The sequence below is a fragment of the Heptranchias perlo genome, chromosome 34 (assembly GCF_035084215.1).
Source record: "Heptranchias perlo isolate sHepPer1 chromosome 34, sHepPer1.hap1, whole genome shotgun sequence".
In the NCBI taxonomy this organism is placed as follows: Eukaryota; Metazoa; Chordata; class Chondrichthyes; order Hexanchiformes; family Hexanchidae; genus Heptranchias; species Heptranchias perlo.
In genome coordinates this window covers 292,583-319,761 of record NC_090358.1, presented here as the reverse complement: position 1 = coordinate 319,761, position 27,179 = coordinate 292,583, and the positions used below count along the sequence as shown (strand labels likewise).

The following is a 27,179-nucleotide window of genomic DNA, read 5'->3' as shown; positions in this document are numbered from 1 at the left end:
TTAAATATTAAATTCATAAAGTCAAAACTGAAAGAGAGCACCTTCATTCTCAAAACTCCAGCTGCTGAATTATCATTTGGAAAACACAGCATCTCTCAACTTTTATCAGAGTGCATTTTCAGATCTGACTGAGGCAAAGTTGAAAAGTAGATTTTCCAAGTCCCCCTCCCCCATCACCGCCTTACACCCACAATTGTCCGATACTTGCCAACAGTGGGCAAGGACTCAGAAAATCTGCCCTTCATCATTGCTGTGACTGCTATTCGCTTCTGTTACATCCCACTGAAGAACAGGATGTGCTAATATTGTACTTTTAAAAAACAGTACCTGCTCTGGAGATTCAATTCAGCTTTTAAAACAAGTGTAATTACATGTACCATATTTTAAATCTTTCTTTTATAGGTTTTACCAGTCATAAATCGAGCCCAGATAATTGCTGACTCCTTCAATCTTGCAAGGTAAGTTGTTTATAAATTGTTATGAGATCTAAAAACAGCAAATGTGATCATAGAGTGAAAGATATAACATTAAATAATGTGAATCCAGTGAACAATTTGGGTGCTTTTGTTGAATAAACATTCAAAGTGTTTTCTATTAGAAAGCAGATAATTAAACAGTCCATGCCCACATGCAGAAAGACCTGGACAACATCCATGTTTGAGTTGATAAGTGGCAAGTAACACAAGTGCCAGGCAATGACCATCTCTAACAAGAGAGAGTCTAACCACGTCCTCTTGACATTCAATAGCATTCCCATCACCAAATCCCCCGTTTTGGGGGTCCCCATTGATTCGAGACTGAACTGGACCAGTCATATAAATGCTACAGCTACCAGAGCAGGTCAGAGGCTGGGTATTCTGTGGTGAGTGGCTCACTTCCTAACTCCCCAAAGCCTCTCCACCATCTCAAGGCACAAATCAGGAGTGTGATGAAATATTCTCCACTTGCCTGGATTGGGAGCAGCTGCAACAACACTCAAGAAGTTCAACACCATCCAGAACAAAGCAGTCCAGTCAATCGGCAGCCCATCCACCAACTTAAAACACCCACTCCCTCCACCACCGGCGCACCATGGCTGCAGTGTATTCTATCTACAGGATGCACTGCAGCAACTCGCCAAGGCTTCTTCGCCAGCACCTCCCAAACACGTAACTTCCACCTAGCAGGACATGGGCAGTAGGTTCATGGGAACACCATTACCTCCCAGTTCCCTCCAAGGCCTTAGAAAGGGTGCAGAAGAGATTTACTAGAATGATTCCAGGGATGAGGAACTTCAGTTACATGGATAGACTAGAGAAGCTGGGGTTGTTCTCCTTAAAGCAGAGAAGGTTGAGTGGAGATTTGATAGAGGTATTCAAAACCAGAGGACATAGATTTAATGTGATTGGTGAAAGAACCAAAGTTGCCATGAGAAAAAACATTTTTACACAGCGAGTGGTTAGGATCTGGAATGCACTGCCTGAGGGAGTGGTGGAGGCAGATTCAATCATGGCTTTCAAAAGGGAACTAGATAAGTACTTGAAGGGAAAAAATTTGCAGGGCTACGGGGATAGGGCGGGGGCGTGGGACTAGCTGGATTGCTCGTGCAGAGAGCCAGCATGGACTCGACGGGCCGAATGGCCTCCTTCCGTGCTGTAACCATTCTATGATTTTAAGTCACACACCATCCCTACTTGGACATACATCGCCGTTCCTTCACTGTCACTGGTTCAAAATCCTAGAACTCCCAACCTAACAGCGCTGTGGGAGAACCTTCACCACATGGACTGTAGCAGTTCAAGAAGAAGGCTCACCATTATCTTCTCAAGGGGCAACTAGGGATGGGCAATAAATGCCAGCCTTGCTAATGATGCCCATATTCCAGGAATTTTTTTTTAAAAAGGCAGGCAAAGTGTAACTTTGTATATACAGATCCTAAGAGTGTGATTGAGAGGAAATGCTAAACCTGTGAAAACATTGCTGAAATTGTATACTTGAAATATTTCATCCAATTTCAGTCACCGTATTTACAATGCGACATTGGAAAGGATGCAAGAAAAAGTGGCACCAGGTCTTGTCATGTGACAAGTGTCTTGGCAAATTAAATCTGTTCCCACTGGAAATCAGAAGTATTTGGGATGCAGTTTTCTATTGATAGGATGGATGTTTTACAGAGTGCTACTGGGATTTGATCAAACACCGGCTTTTGAAAGAACTTTTGTGTTGTTTGAAATCAACAATAGTTCATACATAAATCCAATTAATAATGTGGAACAGATGTCACCAATATAATGGCAAATATCAGGAAGATATGCCCACTTTGTGTCAAAAATACAAATCTTTGCTTAAAGAAACAATGGGGAAAACTGTAAACTTGATTATAATGAATTTGATCATTGAATAGAAGACAAAACTTGAACAAGTAGTTTCATTGCTACTGTCCAAATCAGGAATGGGAACCTGACCAGAAGGCACTGACTACAATCGTAGCATAATTGTTAACCCTTCCTCTGAATTGCTGACTCAACACCGACCAGGAATCAGATCCAACCTTCTAGTCTGTATGCCCTTGCCAATTCAACTATTGTAATTCCACATTTTCATTGCTTATTTATATATAATAAGGGACTTAGAATCTTTTTTTCTTTGATAACGAGTGATATATATTTGATCATCGTTACACTGATATTAAAGCTGAATTTTATATAAGGTGATTCCTGGAAGTGTTTGAGAGCACGTGATAGTTACTTCAGACTGCTTCTGGAGGGTCTCTTGGTGACATCTTTAAACTCATTGCTCTCATCAGAGTGAATAGACTGAATGGCATTTAATTATCCATCAACAACCCACATGTATTAATCATACAGTCACTATTATACAGTTTATACTTAGAAACTAAGAATAAGTTAATGCAGTGGTTTTCAAACTGTGGAATGTGCATCAGTAATGGGGTGGGTGCAGTGAGAATGGGGAAAGAGAAAACAAATAAAAGAAAAAGGAACAATCAAAAATAAGAAAGGGAACACCAGTGGATTTGAATAGAGATTTATCCCATTTTCAAGTTAGGCTGTGGCAAAGTCGATAGAGTGGGGAGGGTCTGTAAACATGGAAATGAATGGTTCTCACTGCAAGTGTAGCCCCTCACCCACCCACATCCACCCCCTCCCTCACCCATTGCAAGTCTGCCTCCGCACCTTCCTCCACTCACTGCCACACCGGAACAGGAATTTTAGTAAGAATAGGAATTGAATGCAATTGGCTCGGGCCAACAATGAAAGTCTTTCACAAGTTGCTCGAAAGTCCACAGACGCACTCACTGTAATGGTGCGCAATAACTCCAGTTATTGTCATCATTGTTATTGGTGCTTCATCTTTCACAATGGAAATTAAATCTCTCACCATTGTCAGCCCTTGAGAAAGGTACTCTCACAATGAAGAAAAAACTGACCGCAAGTTTACTGCAAGGTGACAGGTTTAATGTTTTGTACAAACTGTATGTAAATCGATCTTCTGTTTGTAAACTGATGTCCATTACGAATGGTCCCTAAAATACAGTCATAACTATTTGAATATTGATAAATGCTAAAACTGCTGTGTGTTGGTAAGAGCTTGAACTTCATACCAAGATAATGTGCAGCCTTTATTTAAAGTGAAAGTGATATAATGTCCATATCCATGGTATGGATTGGATTTGTTAAGGGAAGGTTGTGTCTGACTAACTTGATTGAATTTTTTGAGCAGGTAACAAGGAGGGTTGATGAGGGTATCGCGTTTGACGTAGTCTACATGGATTTTAGCAAGGCTTTCGATGAGGTCCTCACCAATCTACCTGTCGCAAATGCATCTGTCCATGACAGTATTGGTAGGAGTGACCACCGCACAGTCCTCGTGGAGATGAAATCCCGTCTTCGCACTGAGGACACCATCCAACGTGTTGGGTGGCACTACCACCGTGCTAAATGGGATAGATTCAGAACAGATCTAGCAGCTCAAAACTGGGCATCCATGAGGCACTGTGGGCCATCAGCAGCAGCAGAATTGTATTCCAGCACAATCTGTAACCTCATGGCCCGGCATATTCCTCACTCTACCATTACCAACAAGCCAGGGGATCAACCCTGGTTCAATGAGGAGTGTAGAAGAGCATGCCAGGAGCAGCACCAGGCGTACCTAAAAATGAGGTGCCAACCTGGTGAAGCTACAACTCAGGACTACACGCATGCTAAACAGCGGAAGCAACATGCTATAGACAGAGCTAAGCGATTCCACAACCAACGGATCAGATCAAAGCTCTGCAGTCCTGCCACATCCAGTCGTGAATGGTGGTGGACAATTAAACAACTAACGGGAGGAGGAGGCTCTGCAAACATCCCCATTCTCAATGATGGCGGAGTCCAGCACGTGAGTGCAAAAGACAAGGCTGAAGCGTTTGCAACCATCTTCAGCCAGAAGTGCCGAGTGGATAATCCATCTCAGCCTCCTCCCGATATCCCCACCATCATGGAAGCCAGTCTTCGGCCAATTCGATTCACTCCACGTGATAGCAAGAAACGGCTGAGTGCACTGGATACAGCAAAGGCTATGGGCCCCGACAACATCCCAGCTGTAGTGCTGAAGACTTGTGCTCCAGAACTAGCTGCGCCTCTAGCCAAGCTGTTCCAGTACAGCTACAACACTGGCATCCACCCGACAATGTGGAAAATTGCCCAGGTATGTCCTGTCCACAAAAAGCAGGACAAATCCAATCCGGCCAATTACCGCCCCATCAGTCTACTCTCAATCATCAGCAAAGTGATGGAAGGTGTCGTCGACAGTGCTATCAAGCGGCACTTACTCACCAATAACCTGCTCACCGATGCTCAGTTTGGGTTCCGCCAGGACCACTCGGCTCCAGACCTCATTACAGCCTTGGTCCAAACATGGACAAAAGAGCTGAATTCCAGAGGTGAGGTGAGAGTGACTGCCCTTGACATCAAGGCAGCATTTGACCGAGTGTGGCACCAAGGAGCCCTAGTAAAATTGAAGTCAATGGGAATCAGGGGTAAACTCTCCAGTGGCTGGAGTCATACCTAGCACAAAGGAAGATGGTAGTGGTTGTTGGAGGCCAATCATCTCAGCCCCAGGGCATTGCTGCAGGAGTTCCTCAGGGCAGTGTCCTTGGCCCAACCATCTTCAGCTGCTTCATCAATGACCTTCCCTCCATCATAAGGTCAGAAATGGGGATGTTCGCTGATGACTGCACAGTGTTCAGTTCCATTCGCAACCCCTCAGATAATGAAGCAGTCCGAGCCTGCATGCAGCAAGACCTGGACAACATCCAGGCTTGGGCTGATAAGTGGCAAGTAACATTCGCGCCAGATAAGTGCCAGGCAATGACCATCTCCAACAAGAGAGAGTCTAACCACCTCCCCTTGACATTCAACGGCATTACCATCACCGAATCCCCCACCATCAACATCCTGGGGGTCACCATTGACCAGAAACTTAACTGGACCAGCCATATAAATACTGTGGCTACGAGAGCAGGTCAGAGGCTGGGTATTCTGCGGCGAGTGACTCACCTCCTGACTCCCCAAAGCCTTTCCACCATCTACAAGGCACAAGTCAGGAGTGTGATGGAATACTCTCCACTTGCCTGGATGAGTGCAGCTCCAACAACACTCAAGAAGCTCGTCACCATCCAAGATAAAGCAGCCCGCTTGATTGGCACCCCATCCACCACCCTAAACATTCACTCCCTTCACCACCGGCGCACTGTGGCTGCAGTGTGTACCATCCACAGGATGCACTGCAGCAACTCGCCAAGGCTTCTTCGACAGCACCTCCCAAACCCGCGACCTCTACCACCTAGAAGGACAAGGGCAGCAGGCGCATGGGAACAACACCACCTGCACATTCCCCTCCAAGTCACACACCATCCCGACTTGGAAATATATCGCCGTTCCTTCATTGTCGCTGGGTCAAAATCCTGGAACTCCCTTCCTAACAGCACTGTGGGAGAACCGTCACCACACGGACTGCAGCGGTTGAAGAAGGCGGCTCACCACCACCTTCTCGAGGGCAATTAGGGATGGGCAATAAATGCCGGCCTCGCCAGCGACGCCCACATCCCGTGAACGAATTAAAAAAAAAAACATGGCAGACTGGTCAAAAAAGTAAAAGCCCATGGGATCTGAGGGAAAGTGGCTCGTTGGATCCAAAATTGGCTCAGTGGCAGGAAGCAAAGGGTAATGGTTGACGGGTGTTTTTGCGACTGGAAGGATTTTTCCAGTGGGGTCCTGCAAGGCTCAGTTCTAGGTCACTTTCTTTTTGTGGTATATATTAATGATTTGGATTTGAATGTGGGGGGCTTGATCAAGAAATTTGCAGATGATACAAAAATTGGCTGTGTGGTTGATAGTGAGGAGGAAAGCTGTAGACTGCAGGAAGATATCAATGGACTGGTCAGGTGGGCAGAAAAGTGGCAAATGGAACTCAATGCAGAGAAGTGTGAGGTAATGCATTTCGGGAGGGCAAACAAGGCAAGGGAATACACAATAAATGGGAGGATACTGAGAAGTGTAGAGGAACAAAGGGACCTTGGAGTGCATGTCCAGAGATCCCTGAGTCTCAGCTTCTTTCACTTGATGTCTGTTTTCCTCATGCAGCATCTTGGATGTTTTTATATATTAACGGTGTTATATGAATGCAATTTTTTTGTAAAATGATCAACAGGAGGAATTCTATTAGCCCCCCCGCCGCTGCCATCCAGACTCTCCCGGTGAAAGGTCAGGGAGTTACTGTATCTGAGCATGGCTTTAATTTTAAATATATTCTGTCTTGTTTTACAAGTTACTCCACTAAAGATCAAGTTGTTTATAATTATGGCAGCAGTGATATGGTGAAAAGGAGAATTTCAGTTAACAGCAAATCAATTGTTTTTAGAAGGCACTTTGTCCTGTATCCGATGGACTAATGTTCTTTGTCCACGACAGAGCTCAGTACCGTGTCACCACAGATGCACTGGACACCACAAGGTATCTGGTCAAGGAGAGAGAATATATGCCCTGGCAGGCTGCCCTGGATAACTTAGCTTACATTAAGATCATGTTTGACCGTACTGAGGTGTTTGGAAACATGAAGGTAGGAGTTCTGGAAAAGTAATTCATTTTCAGATATTTTAAATTCTGTCAGTACTTTCTAAGCTTTTATGGCTATGATCTTTAGCAAGTCAAACAAATACTAGTTTTGCCTCTTTATATAAAACTAATTTATCATCAAAGCAATGGTATTCATTACATAAAAACCTAAATGTGATGTATTAAAGGAGAGGGCATGTCTAGAGAGATTACTTTTTGTTCATAGTATTCCTCCAACGTCAATTGGAAAATATACAATCAAATATATTTCCAAATTTAAAAAATGAAATTTACTTTGTGTGATAAAAATGAATTATTTTTGTCTTGTTTAGGTTGGTGCATGTCTCTATATAAATCCACTCTGTACTTCAGCAATTTATAAAGTGACTATAGTTCAGGCTGAAGTACAAGAAAAACAAGAGAGCAAGATACAGACCACACAAAACATTCTAGTTATATCAAGAGGGAACAATGATAGACCTTGTTTGTAGCAAATTAAAACACTAATAAAAGATAGTGAAAGCCACAATAAAAGATAAGACTGCTTAAACTATGCAGTGTACTCAACCAGTGTTGCATGATTCAAGTCTCTCCAAAGCACTGTAGTCCTACCACATCCAGTTGAGACTGGTGGTGGACAACCAGACAACTAACAGGAGGAGGAGGCTCCATGAACATCCCCATCCTCAACCATGGTGGAACCCAGCTCATAAGTTGAAGAGACAAGGCTGAAGGGTCTTCATCCAAAACTGCCAAGTTGATGATCCGAGTGGGTCACCTGCCAGGGTCTCCACCATCATCAATGCGAGTGTTTAGCCAATTCGGTTCACTCCACATGACATTAAGCAGTGACTGAGTAAATTGGACTCTGACGCATCCCGGCTGGTGCTGATTACCTATACACCAGAACTAACTGCTCCCATAGGCAAGCTGCTCCTGTACAGCTGTGACATTAGCATTTACTTGACATTGTGGAAGATTTACCAGGATAAATTGAACCTAGAGCAGTAATAAGCTATCAGCCCCTTCTCAATCATCAGAAAAACGATGGCGGGATTAATCATTGGTACCATCAAGCGACACCTACTCACCAATAACCCGCTCACCGATGGTCAGTTCAGGTTCCACCTGAACCATTTGGCCTCGGACCTCATCACAGCCTTGATCCAGACAGGGAAGGAAGAGCTGATGAGAGTAACTGCCTTCGACGTTAAGGCAGCTTTCGACCGAGTGTGGAACCAAGGTGGACGATTTTCATCTTACTTATAAATAGGGCAGCATGAAAACTGCAAAAAACCTGCCAACATGCCATTGGAGGCCCTCTCGTCCTAATCTTTGACCACCTTAATTGAGGTCCACTCAATGTAGCTGCTGGCAACAGATGGGGGGCTAATTAAAATATTGAAATAGGATCAAATGACACAGTTAAGACCCCAATGTGATTTATTTGTCAATCAGTGTGGCCAACGCTACTTCCTCAACCCACCCACAAATCATGCATGGTACAGTTTGGAAGGTGCCATCTCCAATGCTACTTATAGGAATCATTGGCTGCAGTCAGGTCTGGCACTCATTTACCTTGAGTCCTTTGGGAGTTTAAAACTTCCTTAACTCCAACTCCTTGCTGCTGGGTGTGTTCTTTAAATTTCCCCAATGCTGAAATAAGTTGCTCCATTGACTCCCCCCATCCCTCCCCCTTTTTTTGTGTGGCCTTCCCCTTTAAGGTGCTGTTGCAGGCTAATGATCAGTGTCTGACCCACCAGATTTCCATCCTTATAAGCAGCACGATTAATGCTGGTAGCTTGCCTGCTCGATGCTAATGAGGTCCAATCTTGATAGCGATGTCATCGAATGCCCCAACTACTGCTTGCCCGATCTACATTATGGAGAACCCTCCCAAGGAGTCCTAGTAAAACTGAGGTCAATGGGGAAATCCTCCAATGGCTGGAGTCATATTTGACACTCAGGAAGATGGTGGCCAGTCATCTCAGCCTTAGGACACCGCTGCAGGAGTTCCTCAGGGAATCTTCATCAACCCAGCTATCTTCAGCTGCTTCATCAATGATCTTCCCTCCATCATAAGATCAGGGGTGGGTTGTACTCATAGTTCTGCAGAGTTCAGTTCCATTCACAGCTACTCTGATAATGAAGCTTCACATTACCAGCCTGCTGCAGGATCAGGATAACATCCAGGCTGGAACTGACAAACGGCAGATAATGACCACTTTGAACAAAAGAAAACCCAGCCAAGTCCACCAATCTGTTACTGTACCACTATCGCCAAGTTCCGCACCATCAACATCTTGGGGGTGACCCTTAACAAGAAGATTATCCTGACCACCCATAGCTGCTACAAGAGCAAGGTACTCTACGACGCCTTTCCGCCATCTACAAAGCTTGTCAGGAGTGTGATAGAATACTCACCACTCACCTGGATGGGTTCAGCTGCAACAGCACTCAAGAAGCTTAACACCATTGAGAACAAAGCAGCTCACTTGACTCAATATCGACTCCCTTCACCAATGGTGCACCGTGGCTGCAGTGGGTACAATCCACAGGATGCACTGCAGAAACTTGCCAAGGTTACTTTGAGAGCACCTCCCAAACCCATGACCTCTACCACCGAGAAGGACAAGAGCAGCAATGTCGTGGGACCATCATCACCTCAAGTTCCCCTCCAAGTCACATGTCATCCTGACTGAGATATTGCAGTTTCTTGATTGTCACTGGATCAATATTCTGAAATTCTCTTCCTAAAGCCATCATGGGAGCACCATCACAACACTGATTGTTCGAGGAGAATAACCACCACTACCTTCTTGGGACAAGTAGGGGTGGGTAATAAATGTGGTCTTCCTGAGGATAAGTAAACAAAACTGGCAACACTAATGAAAAAGCGAGTAGGAATTATTGTGCCTTTAGCTGCCTAGGCCCTAAGCTCTGGAATTCCCTTCCTAAACTTCTCCGCCTCTCTCTCCTTTTAAGACGCTCCTTAAAACCTACCTCTTTGACCAAACTTTTGGTCACCTGACCTAATATCTCCTTATGTGGCTCGGTGTCAAATTTTGTTTGATAATTGCTCCTGTGACGAACCTTGGGACGTTTTACTACGTTAAAAGCGCTATATTAATGCAAGTTGTTATTGTCAAGGCCCACCATCACCATGCTAACATACAACTGTCATTCTATGAGTGATTTTTGAACAGTTTAACATGAGGCTTCTGGTTTAAGATAAGTGGTTGTGCACATGATTGACATGATCATATCTGATACATTTCATATGATGGAATGTATCTATGGAGGTAACGTGTCATTTATAAGGCTAGTGGAAGAATGTATTTATATATATTTTGTGTCCATTCTAATTTGATTAACACTTTGTTATTGTTACAAAATAGAATTACATGAAGCAACAGGTAATCCCACTGTACGACTACTTTAAAAAACAGACTGGAAACTGGACAACGCCCCCTGTCGGACACATGGAACAGTGAGTATATCCCTTTACAATAACCACCAAATGGCCTCAGCTTTCCTCCACCTCCACACCCATTTTATTTGGGCGTATTTCCAGGGGCTTGCTCCTGACCCCAGCCATGTTTCCAACCTTGGAATCATTATCAGACTGAAGGTGACAGCTCTCCTCCATTTCCTACCACCTCCCCAGTCACCTGCCCAGGAGGGACTTTAGTCCTCATTCCTATCCAGGGACCTGATGGCTGCCCTTCCACCATCCGTGGCGACTCGTTGCTGCTGATTGAAGGCGATATTTTCCTATAGAAAGGCTTGGGTTTCATTCAACGAGGTGCCTGCAGACATTCCGCAGCGGCTGTGCTCCCACTGCAGGCTAGGCAGCAAACTTTTCATTCAAGCACCACCCTTGGTCTCAGCGAGTGGGATAAGGAACCATGGGATGGGGTGTGTGGCTGTGGGAGAGGAGCTTGCTGAGGTATCTGCTGCATATTAACTGTCTCATTCATCTCTTCATGGATAGTGTGACCGTGACTTGTGTTTCCAGCGTTATCTCAGGCTGTTCAAAGAGACGGGCTCCTTCACTTACCAGCTAGACTTATTAGAACCTTTTCAGTCTGTCTGGCACTTGTGGGGTGGTTGATGTGGCATATATTGCCTGCTCCTCCTCCTCCAGACTATCTGCCGGTAGCCTCGATGCTGGCGCAACTTCTGCTGCTCCCCTCACACTGTGTGCTGCTCTGTTTCTACCATGGTAAGGTTTTATAGGCCTAAAAATGTGATCACGCTCCTCCTGCAATAGAGGTTTTACCACCCCCTGCATATCTGCTTTTGGTGCAATTAGATTTCCGGTCCTTTAAGAAACATAGAAAATAGGAGCAGGATTAGGCCATTCGGCCCTTCGAGCCTGCTCCACCATTCAATATGATCATGGCTGATCCTCTATCTCAATACCATATTCCCGCTCTCTCCCCATACCCCTTGATGCCTTTTATGTCTAGAAATCTATCTAGCTCCTTCTTAAATATATTCAGTGACTTGGCCTCCACTGCCTTCTGTGGTAGAGAATTCCACAGGTTCACCACCCTCTGAGTGAAGAAATTTCTCCTCATCTCAGTCCTAAATGTCCTACCCCGTATCCTGAGACTGTGACCCCTCGTTCTAGACCCCCCAGCCAGGGAAAACATCCTCCCCGCATCCAGTCTGTCTAGCCCTGTCAGAATTTTATATGTTTCAATGAGATCCCCTCTCATTCTTCTAAATTCTAGTGAATTTAGGCCTAGTCGACCCAATCTCTCCTCATACGACAGTCCTGCCATCCCAGGAATCAGTCTGGTGAACCTTCGCTGCACTCCCTCTATGGCAAGTATATCTTTTCTTAAGTAAGGAGACCAAAACTGCACACAATCCCCCAGGTGTGGTCTCACCAAGGCCCTGTATAACTGCTGTAAGACATCCTTGCTCCTGTACTCAAATCCTCTTGTAATGAAGGCCAACATACCATTCGCCTTCCTAACTGCTTGCTGCACCTGCATGTTTGCTTTCAGTGACTGGTGTACAAGGACACCCAGGTCCCTTTGTACATCAACATTTCCCAATCTATCACCATTTAAATAATACTCTGCCTTTCTGTTTTTCCTTCCGAAGTGGATAACTTCACATTTATCCACATTATACTGCATCTGCCATGTATTTGCCCACTCACTCAACTTGTCTAAATCATCTTGAAGCCTCTTTGCATCCTCCTCACATCTCACGATCCCACCTAGTTTTGTGTCGTCAGCAAACTTGGAAATATTACATTTGGTTTCCTCATCCAAATCATAGATATATATTGTGAATAGCTGGGGCCCAAGCACTGATCCCTGCGGTACCCCACTAGTCACTGCCTGCCACCCCCAAAAAGACCCATTTATTCCTACTCTCTGTTTCCTGTCTGTTCACCAATTTTCAATCCATGCCAGTATATATTTTTTTTATTTGTTCACGGGATGTGGGCGTCGCTGGCGAGGCCAGCATTTATTGCCCATCCCTAATTGCCCTTGAGAAGGTGGTGGTGAGCCGCCTTCTTGAACCGCTGCAGTCCGTGTGGTGACGGTATTCCCCCCAATCCCATGTGCTTTAATTTTGCACACTAACCTCTTATGTAGGACTTTATCAAAGGCCTCCTGAAAATCCAAATGCACCACACCCACTGGTTCTCCCTTATCTATTCTACCAGTTATAGTCTCAAAAACCTCGAGTAGGTTTGTCAAACACCATTTCCCTTTCATAAATCCATGTTGACTTTGTCTAATCCCGTTGATATTTTCTAAGTGCCCTATTATCACATCCTTTATAATAGACTCTAGCATTTTCCCCACTACTGATGTTAGGCTAACCGGTCTGTAGTTCCCTGTTTTCTCTCCCTCCTTTTTTAAATAGTGGGGTTACATTTGCCACCCTCCAATCTGCAGGAACTGTTCCATAATCTATAGAATTTTGGAAGATGACAACCAATACATCCACTATTTCCACAGCTACCTCTTTCAGTACCCTGGGATGCAGATTATCAGGCCCTGGGGATTTATTGGCTTTCAGTCCCATTAATTTCTCCAGCACTTTTTTTACTAATACTAATTTCCTTTAATTCCTCCTTCTCACTGGACCCTTGGTTCCCTCGCATTTCTGGGAAGTTATTTGTGTCCTCTTCTGTGAAGACAGAACCAAAGTATTTGTTTAATTGCTCTGCCATTTCCTTGTTCCCCATTATAAATTCTCCCGTTTCTGACTGTAAGGGATCTACATTTGTCTTCACTAATCTTTTTCTTTTTACATACTTGTAGAAGCTTTTACAGTCCACTTTTATGTTCCCTGCTAGTTTACTTTCATACTCTATTTTTCCCCTCTTAATTAATCTCTTGGTCCTTTTTTTGCTGAATTCTAAACTGCTCCCAATCCTCAGGCTTGCTACTTTTTCTGGCAACTTTATATGACTCCTCTTTGGATCTAATACTATCCTTAATTTCTTTTGTTAGCCATGGTTGGCCGCTTTTCCTTTTGTGTTTTTGCGCCAGAAAGGAATGTATAATTGTTGCAATTCATGCATTCATTCCTTAAATGTTAGCCATTGCCTATCCACCAACATGCCTTTTAATGAAGCTTCCCAATCTATCATAGCCAACTCACTCCTCATACCTTCGTAGATTCCTTTGTTTAGATTTAGGACCCTAGTTTCGGATTGGACTGCTTCACTTTCCATCTTAATGATGAATTCCATCATGTTATGGTCACTCTTCCCTAAAGGACCCCACACAACAAGATTATTAATTAACCCCTTCTCATTGCACAATACCCAATCTAGGATAGCCTGTTCCCTGGTTGGCTCCTCAATGTACTGGTCTAAAAAACCATCTCGTAGACACTCCAGGAATTCATCCTCCACAGTATTATTGCTAATTTGGTTTGGCCAGTCCATATGTAGATTAAAGTCACGCATGATTACTGTAGTACCCTTGTTACATGTGAGAATCCCTACGTGGTCAGTTTTCGGTAAAATATTAAAATGTCTACGTGGCAAAGAAGCAGAATGCAAAATGGTTAGAAAGGGTTAATTAGTTAGTAACTGAGATTGATACAAGTGGCCTGGCCCTCCTGCTGGGCCATATGTTTGCTTAGTCAGCAGGCCTGCATTGTCTTATCAATGATAGGTCTTTGATGTGAGTCAAGGACTGGTCTGAATGTCTCCATGTTTATGGCAGATCAATATAGGGAACGAGCTTAGCCAAAGGTGAAAGACATTCCAGGTTGGGAGATAAGGAACAGAAGGAACAGGGAAGAACATTCCAAGTTGGAAGATGAGGAAGTTATCCCCTTTGATGTCTAACAGCAGCATGATCAGCACATGGACGATTTATGATTGGTCGGAAATAATGTAACCTCGCATGGCAACCTATGCCCGGCTTATGATTGGTGTTGACCCTCATTAAGTATGTTCCAACCCTATTCATCTGTATAAAAACGTGTGGATTTCTGTATGTTTTTGTTCTTGCTCTGCCAGCATAGAGGGACTCTATCAGGAGTCCAAATCAATGCTGCAGACTAAGAACCCTGCTATTAAAGATGTGTTGAACTTTAAAATGTATTCGACTTCAGTTATTACTGAACCAGACTGAGGGGAAAGAATCCGGATCGTCACATGCATCTCTAATTCCCTGTTTGATCCCATCCCCTACATTACCACTACTGTTCGGAGGACTATAGACAACTCCCACCAGTGTTTTCTGCCCCTTTGTGCTTCTTAACTCCACCCAGACTGATTCTACATCTTGATTTTCTGAGCCAATATCCTTTCTCACTATTGCTCTGATTTCATCCTTTACTAACAACACCACCCCACCTCCTTTTCCTTTTTGCCTGTCCTTCCTAAATATCGAATACCCTCGGATATTCATCTCCCAGCCTTGGTCACCCTGCAGCCATGTCTCTGTAATTGCTATTATATCATATCCGTTTACATCTATTTGCGCTGTTAATTCATCTACCTTATTAGGAATGCTTCATGCATTCAGATACAGTGCATTTAGATTTGTCTTTTTAACATTTTTAGACATCTTAGCATTTTTTTGTACTATGGCCTTATTTGTCTTATTACCATTTTTTCTTTTAGCTGCAGCTAAATCAGATTTACTTCCAATCCAATCAGCAGTAGGATTCTTGCCTGACCAGGACAGTGCTGTTGGGTGGCGGGAGATGGTGAGTGGGTGGAAGGCCCATTCTGCCATGTTTCTGGTGGGCTCAGGAAAATACAGTTCTTTGTGTCTTCGACTAAATCCAGTGAAGATTAATTTTGAATAGACTGTACAGCAATCTAAATAAAAAGAAAAGAAAGAAAGACTTGCATTTATAAAGCACCTTTCACAACCTCAGGATGTCCCAAAGCGCTTTACAGGCAATTAAGTACTTTTTGAACATAGTCACTGTTGTACTGTAGGAAACGCAGCAGTGGTAGATTGTGCATGGGAGTTCTCCCCATCTCCTGTCATAAATTCTGCAAAAGGTTTGTGGAAACCTTGGAGAAACAGCAGTTTATGCCTCTTGCCTGGAGTCTGGAAATCGGGAGAACCTGTGCAGAAATTCCAACCCATGGGCTTTTGTGCAGAAGCCTCTTTTATGTTTGGACTGTGTGCAGAAGGACTTGCTTTCGTCATTAATATGCAGGGATCACTATATTGAATTGCATCTTGTCAATAATCTGTAAAAGTTGTACGATTTATTTAGGTTATTTGTGTTTAAGTCAATCCCAGTTCAGACTGAAATACTTATTAGCGGTGCCTGTTTTGCAGGTACAATCAGATCAATGCGGTTAGTGTGGCTTGTGGATATGGGCATCTGGACTGTCAGAAAACTGCCCGAGACTTTTACGCAAAATGGATGAGCAATCCTGCCAATAATTTGTAAGTGTTTTGCATGAAAGTGGAATTTGATAAAATGTAATCGCAGTTGATGGCAATATAGAGATCTAACATAACATTTTATTCCAGAAACAAAGTATTGATGATATCTGATGTTATATAATCATCACTATTTCCTTCTCTGTCCTAATTCTGTAATGCTATTTCTAATAAATAGAATCCCGGTGAATCTGAAGACATCGATTTATTGCAGTGCAATAGCTTCAGGGGGTGAGAAGGAGTGGGACTTTGCGTGGGAAATGTTTCAGAATGCTACCATAGCCACTGAGGCTGATAAGCTGCGATCTGCTCTGGCCTGCAGCACAGAGACATGGATACTGAACCGGTAAGAAGACAGAATAAGCTGTGAGGTCATTAAACAGATTCCACATTCTACCAGGGCTAAAAGTGGCTGTTGCCATCCCACGCGCCCAGTCAACCCCCCCCACCGCCCCCGCTGCCAACCCGCCTCCCTCCTAATATCGGGCCCTTTGTGTCCTCCTCACAGCTTACTTTCCCACGTAGCTTTGTATTGTCAGCAAACTTATTATAAGATATTAAGGGGAACAGATAGGGTGGATAGAAAGAAACTCTTTCCGTTGGTTGGGGATTCTAGGAATAGGGGGCACAGTCTAAAAATTAGAGCCAGACCTTTCAGGAGTGAGATTAGAAAACACTTCTACACACAAAGGGTGGTAGAAGTTTGGAACTCTCTTCCGCAAACGGCAATTGATACTAGCTCAATTGCTAAATTTAAATCTGAGATAGATAGCTTTTTGGGAACCAAAGGTATTAAGGGATATGGGCCAAAGGCAGGTATATGGAGTTAGATCACAGATCAGCCATGATCTTATCAAATGGTGGAGCAGGCATGAGGGGCTGAATGGCCTACTCCTGTTCCTATGTTCCTAAACTTGGATACATTACACTCGGTCCCTTCATCTAAGTCATTAATATGGATTGTAAATAGCTGAGGCCCCCCACTGGTTGCAAACTATTCCAGAGAATGACCCATTTATTCCTACTCTCTGTTTTCTGTCCGTTAACCAATCCTCTATCCATGATAATACATTACCCCCAACCCCATGAGCCCTAATCTTGTGTAACAACCTCTTATGTGGCACCTTATCGAATGCCTTTTGAAAATCCAAATATACGACATCCACTTGTTCCCCATTATCTACCCTGCCAGTTACATTCTCAAAAAACTCGAACAGATTTGCCAAATAAAATTTCCCTTCCATAAAACCATGTTGTCTCTGCCTAGTCATATTATTTTCTATGTGCCCTGTTACTACTTCCTCAATAGTGGATTCTAGCATTTTCCCTTCTATTGATATTAGGCTGACTGGCCTGTAGTTCCCTGTTTACTCTCTCCCTCCTTTCTTGAATAGCGGGGTTACATTTGCTACCTTCCAATCCACAGGAACCATTCTAGAATCTAGGGAATCCTGGAATCATAGAATCATAGAAAATTTACGGCACAGAAGGAGGCCATTTGGCCCATCAAGTCCGTGCCGGCTGAGAAACGAGCCACCTAGCCGAATCCCACTTTCCCGCATTTGGTCCGTAGCCCTGCAGGTCATGGCTCTTCAGGTGCACATCCAGGTATTTTTTAAATGAGTTGAGGGTTTCTGCCTCTACCACCCTCTCAGGCAGTGAGTTCCAGACCCCCACCACTCTCTGGGTGAAAACATTTTTCCTAATTTCTGCTCTAATCCTTCTACCAATCACTTTAAATCTATGCCCCCTGGTTATTGACCCCTACACTAGGGAAAATAGGTCCTTCCTATCCACTCTATCTCGGCCCCTCATAATTTTGTACACCTCAATCAAATCACCCCTCAGCCTCCTCTGCCCCAAGAAAAACAACCCCAGCCTATCCAATCTATCATCATAGCTGAAATTCTCCAGTCCTGGCAACACCCTCGTAAATCTCCTCTGTACCCTCTCCAGTGCAATTACATCCTTCCTGTAATGTGGTGACCAGAACTGTACACAGTACTCAAGCTGTGGCCTAACTAGTGTTTTATACAGTTCCAGCATTACATCCCTGCTTTTATATTCTATGCTTTGGCTAATAAAGGAAAGCATTCCATATGCCTTCTGAACCACCTTATCTACTTGTCTTGCTACCTTCAGGGATCTGTGGACATGCACTCCAAGGTCCCTCACTTCCTCTACACCTCTCAGTATCCTCCCATTTATTGTGTATTCCCTTTGCCTTGTTTGCTCTCCCCAAATGCATTACCTCACACTTCGCCAGATTGAACTCCATTTGTCACTTTTCTGCCCAACTGACCAGTCCATTGATATTCTCCTGCAGTCTACAGCTTTCCTCCTCACTATCAACCACACGGCCTATCTTTGTGTCATCCCTAAATTTCTTAATCATGCCCCCTACGTTTAAGTCCAAATCGATAATGTATACCACAAAAAGCAAAGGACCTAGTAACGAGCCCTGTGGCACCCCGCTGGAAACAGCCTTCCAGTCACAAAAACACCCGTCGACCATTACCCTTTGCTTCCTGCCACTGAGCCAATTTTGGATCCAATTTGTCACATTCCCTTGGATGCCATGGGCCTTTACTTTTTTGACCAATCTGCCATGTTGGACCTTGTCAAAAGCCTTGCTAAAATCCATGTAGACTACATCAATTGCACTACCCTCATCAATCCTCCTTGTCACCTCCTCGAAAAATTCAATCAAGTTAGTCAGACATGACCTCCACTTAACAAATCCGTGCTGACTGTCCTTGATTAGTCTATGCCTTTCTAAGTGACAGTTTATCCTGTTCCTCAGAATTGATTCCAATAATTTGCCCATCGCCGAGATTAGACTGACTGGCCTGTAATTACTCGGTCTATCCTTCGCTCCCTTTTTAAACAACGGTACAACGTTAGCAGTCCTCCAATCCTCCGGCACCACGCCTGTATCCAGTGAAGTTTGGAAAATGATTGTTAAAGCCTTCGCTATTTCCTCCCTGGCTTCTTTTAACAGCCTGGGATACATTTCATCCGGCCCTGGTGATTTATCCACTTTCAAAGATGCTAATCCCCTTAAAACTTCCTCTCTCACTATGTTTATCCCATCCAATATTTCACACTCCTCCTCCTTAACTTCAATCTCTGCATCGTCCCTCTCCTTTGTGAAGATGCAAAGTATTCATCAAGAACCATACCCACATCTTCCACCTCCACACATAGTTTACCTTTTTGGTCTCTAATAGGCCCTACTCTTTCCTTAGTTATCCTCTTGTTCTTAATGTATTTATAAAACATCTTTGGTTTTTTTTTACTTTACCTGCTAATATTTTTTCATGCCCTCTCTTTGCTTTCCTAATTTCCTTTTTAACTTCACCCCTGCACTTTGTATACTCCTCTAAACTTTCCGTAGTATTGAGTTCCCAGTGGCTTTCTTAGGGAGATCTAAACCAATGCATCCACTATCTCTGCAGCCACCTCTTTTAAAACCCTAGGATGTAGGCCATCAGGCCCAGGGGATTTGTTGGCTTTTAGTCCCCCTAATTTTTCTGATACCTCTTTCTTTACTAATCTTAATCACTTTAAGGTCCTCCCTCTCATTAGACCCTTGGTTTCCCATTATTTCCGGTATGTTGTTTGTGTCTTCTACTGTGAAGACAGATATAAAATATCTGTTTAACGTCTCTGCCGTTTCCTTATTCCCCATTATAATTTCTCCTGTCTCAGTCTCTCAGGGACCCACGTTTACTTTCACTAATCTCTTCCTTTTTATAACTTGTAGAAGCTCTTACAATCTGTTTTTACATTTCTTGCTAGTTTACTCTTGTATTCAATTTTCTCCTTCTATCAATTTCTTGGTTATCATTTGCTGATTTCTAAAACCTTCCCAATCCTCAGGCTTACTACTCTTTTTGGCAATAGTATAAGCCTTTTTTAATCTAATACTATCCTTATCTTTTCTAGTTAGCCACAGTTGGATCAATTTTCCTGTGGCGTTTTCATTCCTCAAGGGAATGTATATTTGTTGGGAATTATGAATTATTTCTTTAAATGTTCACCATTGCTTATCTACTGTTATATCTTTTGATCTAATTTCCCAATCTACCTTAGCCAACTCGTCCCTCATACCTACATAATTTGCTTTGTTTAAATTTAAGACCCTAATTTCGGACTTAACTACATCACTCTGAAACTCAAGTCATGTTGTAAAGCGTATATTTTGTGCACCATGGGGGGACTTTTAACCCCCAAGATGGACGGGAGGTGGGGGGTGGTTAAAATATCAAAAATGGGAAACCTGCCTACAAAGCACCCACTTCTGGTTTTAACGGGGGGGGGGTCGGGTCACTAATCTGCTCTCCGGAGGCAGGTCCGTCATTTAAATATGTTAATGAGGCCACGTCTCTCAAATTTTAGGACAGTTTTAAATTTAATAGCTGTGGTCTTGGGATTCCCAGCAGCTGAAGGGAGACGAGAACGGCTGGATCCAGCGGGTAAATGCTTTATCCAGCACAGCTTGTGGGCCTAGAGGAGCAGGCGTGTTTCCCCAAGCAAACCTGCTGCAATCGTACTCCCCCAACCCTCCCCCCGCCATCCCCGGCCCCTCCTCAGCCCCGGCCCCTCCTCAGTCCCGGCCTTCCCCGATCTTGAAGGAACCCCAGCCCCGATCCACGATTTCACTGGAACCCCTCCTCCCACTGATGGCCGAGGATCGTTCCCAGGGATCCCCAGCTGCAGCCAGATTCCCACTCCAGCCGTTGGACAGACTGTCAGTCTGACCGGGTGTCAGGCGGCAGTCTGCACAGAATGATTTAAATCAGGTCTCCGGATCCTAGAATTCTCCAGGTTCACCCTCTCGCCCCCTCGTAATAATTGAGGCTTAGGTGTTGCTGTTTAACTGTTGTGTAAATTTGCTTACGAGTGTCAGCAATGCAGGTGGATTACAGTCACCGTCACTGTTACTACATTAAATGCATGGTTAAATAGATTCAATTGTGATGCACTTTATAACATCACAATATTTTTGGATACGAGTTTGTTGGCTTTTCAATGACAGTAAAGCTCCCCACGTATAGGTCTGATGTACGACAATTGGTGGCATCAGAAACACACGGACTATGAATGTGGATCTGATGCCCCGTCGTCTCGTGGATCTCGGGGTGACGCTGATCTCAGGGCTCCAGGCTGGGAGGAGGAGAATCAGCAGGGCTCCTGCTCCTGATTGCTATCCAGTGACTGCTGCTGGAGTGCAGGTTAGGATATCAGGTGAGGACTCCATGTCGAATTATGCATAGAAAATGGTCACTTGGACAAGTACCAGGGGGCTGCTGATGTTTTTGGAACTGTACCTTCAGGAGAGAAGGGGAGGAAAGTTGAGGGAGAAACATTTAGCCACAGAGGAGAAGGAATCGTTAATGAGCAACTGTCCCCTGATTAATCAATGGGACACAGGTCTGGATATATTTTACCCTTTGCACAACCCCAACCAGAGCAGGGAATTCCCCATTTTATCAGCAAATTGTAGGTGCAAGTTTCTTCTTCTGCCTTTCGGAATAGTGATGGCTGATTGCACAAATAGTGCAGAACCTGAAATTCTCAACCCCAAAAATGAGCGTTCGATAGATTGCTGCAATGGTTTTACTTGAATGATGTTGTAACCAGTTATATTGCAGTGAATCAGGAATTTATCATCCTCTTCAGGAATTCCAGTTATTTAATGTTTTTATGATATGTTACAGATATCTCCAATATACTTTGGATCCGACTAAGATTAGAAAGCAAGACGCCACATCAACCATCGTTTCTATTGCCAGTAATGTGGTTGGACAGTCTCTGGCCTGGGACTTTGTACGAGCTCAGTGGAAGTTTATATTTGAGCAGTGAGTAACTGACTTTTCTGACTAAATCATCAATTTAATTAAAATCCTACATGTTGTGCACTTTGATGCCTCCAGGAATTAGAATTTATATTCCATGGGATGTTACCGCTCCTTGTGGCCTATTCGATTACAATCTATCTGTTCTAAAAGGATTAATATTTGAAATATTTCACTCTTTTTAGATACGGCGGAGGGTCATTTTCATTCTCATCATTGATAGCGAGAGTGACACAACGATTTTCATCAGAATTTGAGCTGAGTCAGGTTTGTGATAACATTGAGCATTCTATTGTACTAGTGTCTCTCTCTCTCTCTCTCGATTAGCTTAACCAGACACTTGCTTGGTATAATTTAACCGCTCTTGCTTAGTGAGCATAACCCACCTCTGTCTTAAACAATCTTTCTTATTTACTTAAAGCACTTTCTCCCTCTGATGCGCAGATTAACCAGTCTTGTGATCGGCCATGATCTAACTGAATGGCAGAACAGGCTCGAGGGGCTGAATGGCCAATCATGTTCCTATATCATTCTGTTAGCTTAATCGATTGTCAGATAAAGCTTGCTACTGCTCAGATAGTTTAACATTCCACTCGTTTAGCTTAACCAGTCTTGTATTTAAATAGTGAAAAGCAAAATACTGCAGATGTTGGAAATCTGAAACTAAAACTGAAAATGCTGGAAATACTCAGCAGGTCAGGCATTAATGTTTCACTGTGCACTCATCCACAGGACAGTTTTTGAAGTGTCCGCACATGAAACATTAATTATTATCTCCACAGATGTTGAATGTTTGCTGTGTTTGCCCAGCATTTTCTGTTTGTTTCTGTTTCTTATTTACAGAGTGTCTTCAACTTTGCTCAGTAACCACTTGTCACTCAGATAGCTTAAGTAGGCTTCTTCAACAACATATTTCGTCTCGTTCATTTAACTTAGCCAGTCTTTTGTGTTAGCTTACTCCACTTACTACTTCAGTGCAGTACTGAGGGAGCACTGCTCTGTCAGAGGTGCCTCACTGAGGGACTGCTGCACTGTCGGAGGTGCCTCACTGAGGGAGTGCTGCACTGTCGGAGGTGCCTCACTGAGGGAGTGCTGCACTGTCGGAGGTGCCTCACTGAGGGAGTGCTGCACTGTCGGAGGTGCCTCACTGAGGGAGTGCTGCACTGTCGGAGGTGCCTCACTGAGGGAGTGCTGCACTGTCGGAGGTGCCTCACTGAGGGAGTGCTGCACTGTCGGAGGTGCCATCTTTCGGATGAACACGTTAAACCGAGGCCTCGTCTGCCTTCTCAGGTGGATGTTAAAGATCCCATGACACTATTTCGAAGAAGAGCAGGGGAGTTCTCCCTGGTGCCCTGGCCAATATTTATCTCTCAAACAACATCACTAAAACAGATTATCTGGTCATTTATCTCATTACTGTTAGTGGGATCTTGCTGTACACAAACTGGCTGCTGCGGTTCCTATATTAGAACAGTGACTACATTTCAAAAGTACTTCATTGGCTGTAAAGCACTTTGGGACATCCTGAGGTCGTGAAAGACGCTATATAAATGCAAGTCTTTTTGATCAGTGTCTTGGTCATTTTACTAGTGTAGATGTTGTAAACTCTAGGTTTAAATATCAGACTTGGCTTTAAGAAATACCAGAAATTATAAACCACTGAATGATAATTTCTCTAATACATTGTAAATACCTCCAGTCAGATATGAGCAGCTTGAGAAAGAAAATGTCAAGCTACCTCTCATCAAAATAAGTTCATCTGATTCCCAGATAGAGCTCAGAATACTTAATGTGACTCTAAGATTCTAACACAAAGCCACTTTGACTAGAAGCATTTCTGGAATCTGTGCCTGGAATTTCTGCAAGGATTTTCCCAAACACTCACCATTTAAACAAAGGAACATAGGAGCAGGAAGAGGCCATTCAGCCCCTCCATCCTATTCCACTATTCAATTAGATCATGGCTCATCTGTACCTCAACTTCATTTATCTGCTTTTGCTCAATATCCCTTGATACCCTTACCCAACAAAAATCTATCTATCTCAGCAACTGACCCTACAGCCTTTTAGAGGAGAGAATTCCACATTACCATTACCCTTTGTGTGAGAAAGTGCTTCCTGATTTCACTCCTGAACAATTTGGCTCTAATGTTACAAATTTGTCAACTTGTTCTGGATTCCCCCACCAGAGAAAATAGTTTCTCTGTATCTATATCTGTATCTTGGGTAAGGGTATTGTAGAGGTTATGTTATGGTCTAGTAATCGAGAGGCCTGTACCTGGGCCCCTTGATCAGTGTACCCGGGCCCCTTGATCAGTGTACCCGGGCCCCTTGATCAGTGTACCCAGGCCCCTTGATCAGTGTACCCGGGCCCCTTGATCAGTGTACCCGGGCCCCTTGATCAGTGTACCCGGGCCCCTTGATCAGTGTACCCGGGCCCCTTGATCAGTGTACCCGGGCCCCTTGATCAGTGTACCCGGGCCCCTTGATCAGTGTACCTTATCCTTGGTTCTTTGTATGTGCCCCTAAACCTCAGCTCTTCCATTGCATTGAGAATGTTACTGAATTAGTTAAGATTGGGGCTTCTCTGCACTTTAAAAAGTTTTCAAATCAAAGCAAAAGATATATTTCTCATTCCTCAGCTCGTTTCTGAAGGTTACTAATAAATCTAATTATCAAGGATTAAACTTTTCTGGAAGAAAGTTAGGCTGATATTAGAAATATGTCCATGTTAAAGAGAATTTTTTGTTCATTTAATCAACATGTGATAACTCATTTAGTTTTTTATTTTCATTGTTTACAGCTCGAACAGTTTAAGCAAGATAATCAGCATATTGGATTTGGCTCTGGGACACGTGCACTGGAACAGGCTTTGGAAAAAACCAAGGCCAATATCAAGTGGGTGAAAGAAAACAAGGAGTCTGTTAACAAGTGGTTTTTTGATGCCTTGAACTCCAAAAATCCTTAACTGTAATAAAATGTAAATAGAAAAATTCTTTGAAATACGTTTCTGAATGCAATGCTCAACTGAGGGCAGGAAGCAGTTCCGATCGAAGACATTATCAATGTGTTCTACAGAGGAGAATGTTTTATTACTTATGTCTAAAACCACAGAGGATGTAAATTTTTTAGTCAAGTAATTTCTGGCCATGTTTGATGGTCCAAAAAAATAGGGAAATAAACCATAAATACCATACAATGCCAATTTCAAGCCATGCCATGTCATCCCATACTGTGCGATGCTACAGTGCCAAGGCATTGCCGACCGTAGCATATTATTACTTACCAATTCCAATAGTAAAATAATTCATAAAATTAATTTTATTAAATTAATAACACAAGACTGCAGAAAGAAAAAATACCTGTGATAGGAGGCTACTTTTAAAAATAAAAGGTGCAGAATATTCTGGCTTTTAAATAGATCTATTTTTCTACACTCTAAACTGCCCCGAGCATTGCAACAGAAACTAAACTCCCTGAAAAACATTCACAGAAAAAATTCAGTTGATTAATTGCTGAAGATTTGAAACATATATGTGCATTGTAAGGTTGTCACAAAATGTAGACTGAGGGAACAATGATATCTTGTGACTAGCCTGTAAATTTTACACAGAGTGGAAGTAAAGAATTGAATGAAGGTGAAGCAGGGATGCAGCTTGCCTGCAGCACAATCAGAAATGTTTATCTTCACTTTCCGAAATAAAAGCTCCCATTGAAAATCGCTCAAAAACATTATTTGTGTGTTAGTTAAATATCAGTTATTCACATTCCAAGGCAGTTGGTATTTTGGAGAAAAGCTGGGACTTTTTGAGGGGGATGTTTCCACCCCATGTCTACACTCAAAACACATATTTACTGTTGTTTTCTAAAACCCACATATTCGTGAATGAGCAGCACCCAAGGAATTCTGTTGAATGGAATATGCCCAAAACATCAATCGTCTTTTCTCTTCACAGCAGCTCATTGACCTGTTGTGTATTTTCAACATTTTCTGTTTTTATTTCTGAGGACTTTGTTCATTTGCAAGAACACAGCACTTTACTGGAGGGGGAAACAATGGAGCCCGACCTCCTACTCCCCCACTATCAAATAAAGGAACACACTCTATGGCAATTTATCCTGAGTGAATGAGGCAAAGGGGTGAGAGGCATTTAAAGTGGAGGGAGGGGTTTTAAGGTTCTGCATGTAAGTAATGACTGTGAGGGGAGCTGGGCGGCCATATTGAGTTAGAGCCACTCTTAACCAGGGTGCGGTGTGAAGGGATAGTTGTGCAAGTGTTGCTTTAACAGGTGAAGAGTAAGCTGGTGGGCAAGGAAGAAAAGGTAGAGAGTGTCCAGTGTGTTACCTTACTGCCTTGGTGTGATAATTGAACTTCTTGCAGCATTGGTCTGCAGCTATGGGGGTGAGGGATTGGTGCTCAGTGCCTGACCTGGGGGTGAGGGATTGGTGCTCAGTGCCTGAACGGGGGGTGAGGGATTGGTGCTGAGTGCCTGAATGGGGGGTGAGGGATTGGTGCTGAGTGCCTGACCTGGGGGTGAGGGATTGGTGCTCAGTGCCTGAACGGGGGGTGAGGGATTGGTGCTCAGTGCCTGAATGGGGGGTGAGGGATTGGTGCTCAGTGCCTGACCTGGGGGTAAGGGATTGGTGCTCAGTGCCTGACCTGGGGGTGAGGGATTGGTGCTCAGTGCCTGAACAGGGGGTGAGGGAGTTGGTGCTCAGTGCCTGAATGGGGGGTGAGGGAGTTGGTGCTCAGTGCCTGACCTGGGGGTGAGGGATTGGTGCTCAGTGCCTGAATGGGGGGTGAGGGAGTTGGTGCTCAGTGCCTGACCTGGGGGTGAGGGATTGGTGCTCAGTGCCTGACCTGGGGGTGAGGGAGTTGGTGCTCAGTGCCTGACCTGGGGGTGAGGGAGTTGGTGCTCAGTGCCTGACCTGGGGGGTGAGGGATTGGTGCTCAGTGCCTGACCTGGGGGTGAGGGATTGGTGCTCAGTGCCTGACCTGGGGGGTGAGGGATTGGTGCTCAGTGCCTGACCTGGGGGTGAGGGATTGGTGCTCAGTGCCTGACCTGGGGGTGAGGGATTGGTGCTCAGTGCCTGACCTGGGGGGTGAGGGATTGGTGCTCAGTGCCTGACCTGGGGGTGAGGGATTGGTGCTCAGTGCCTGACCTGGGGGGTGAGGGATTGGTGCTCAGTGCCTGACCTGGGGGGTGAGGGATTGGTGCTCAGTGCCTGACCTGGGGGTGAGGGATTGGTGCTCAGTGCCTGACCTGGGGGTGAGGGATTGGTGCTCAGTGCCTGACCTGGGGGGTGAGGGATTGGTG

General features: G+C 44.1%; 1 protein-coding gene across 1 annotated transcript in view; it reads left to right on the top strand.

The window, feature by feature from the left end:
- LOC137301656 (aminopeptidase N-like) overlaps positions 1 to 25,580 on the top strand; it is a 70,951-nt gene extending 45,371 nt beyond the window's left edge. The window contains exons 14-21 of the mRNA XM_067971197.1: positions 403 to 458; positions 6,954 to 7,101; positions 10,496 to 10,587; positions 15,893 to 16,003; positions 16,179 to 16,346; positions 21,724 to 21,864; positions 22,047 to 22,128; positions 24,665 to 25,580. Coding sequence (XP_067827298.1) covers positions 403 to 458; positions 6,954 to 7,101; positions 10,496 to 10,587; positions 15,893 to 16,003; positions 16,179 to 16,346; positions 21,724 to 21,864; positions 22,047 to 22,128; positions 24,665 to 24,829 — 963 coding nt within the window. The 3' untranslated portion in view covers positions 24,830 to 25,580. The remainder of the gene's footprint in view (positions 1 to 402; positions 459 to 6,953; positions 7,102 to 10,495; positions 10,588 to 15,892; positions 16,004 to 16,178; positions 16,347 to 21,723; positions 21,865 to 22,046; positions 22,129 to 24,664) is intronic.
- The last annotated feature ends 1,599 nt before the right edge of the window (positions 25,581 to 27,179 follow it).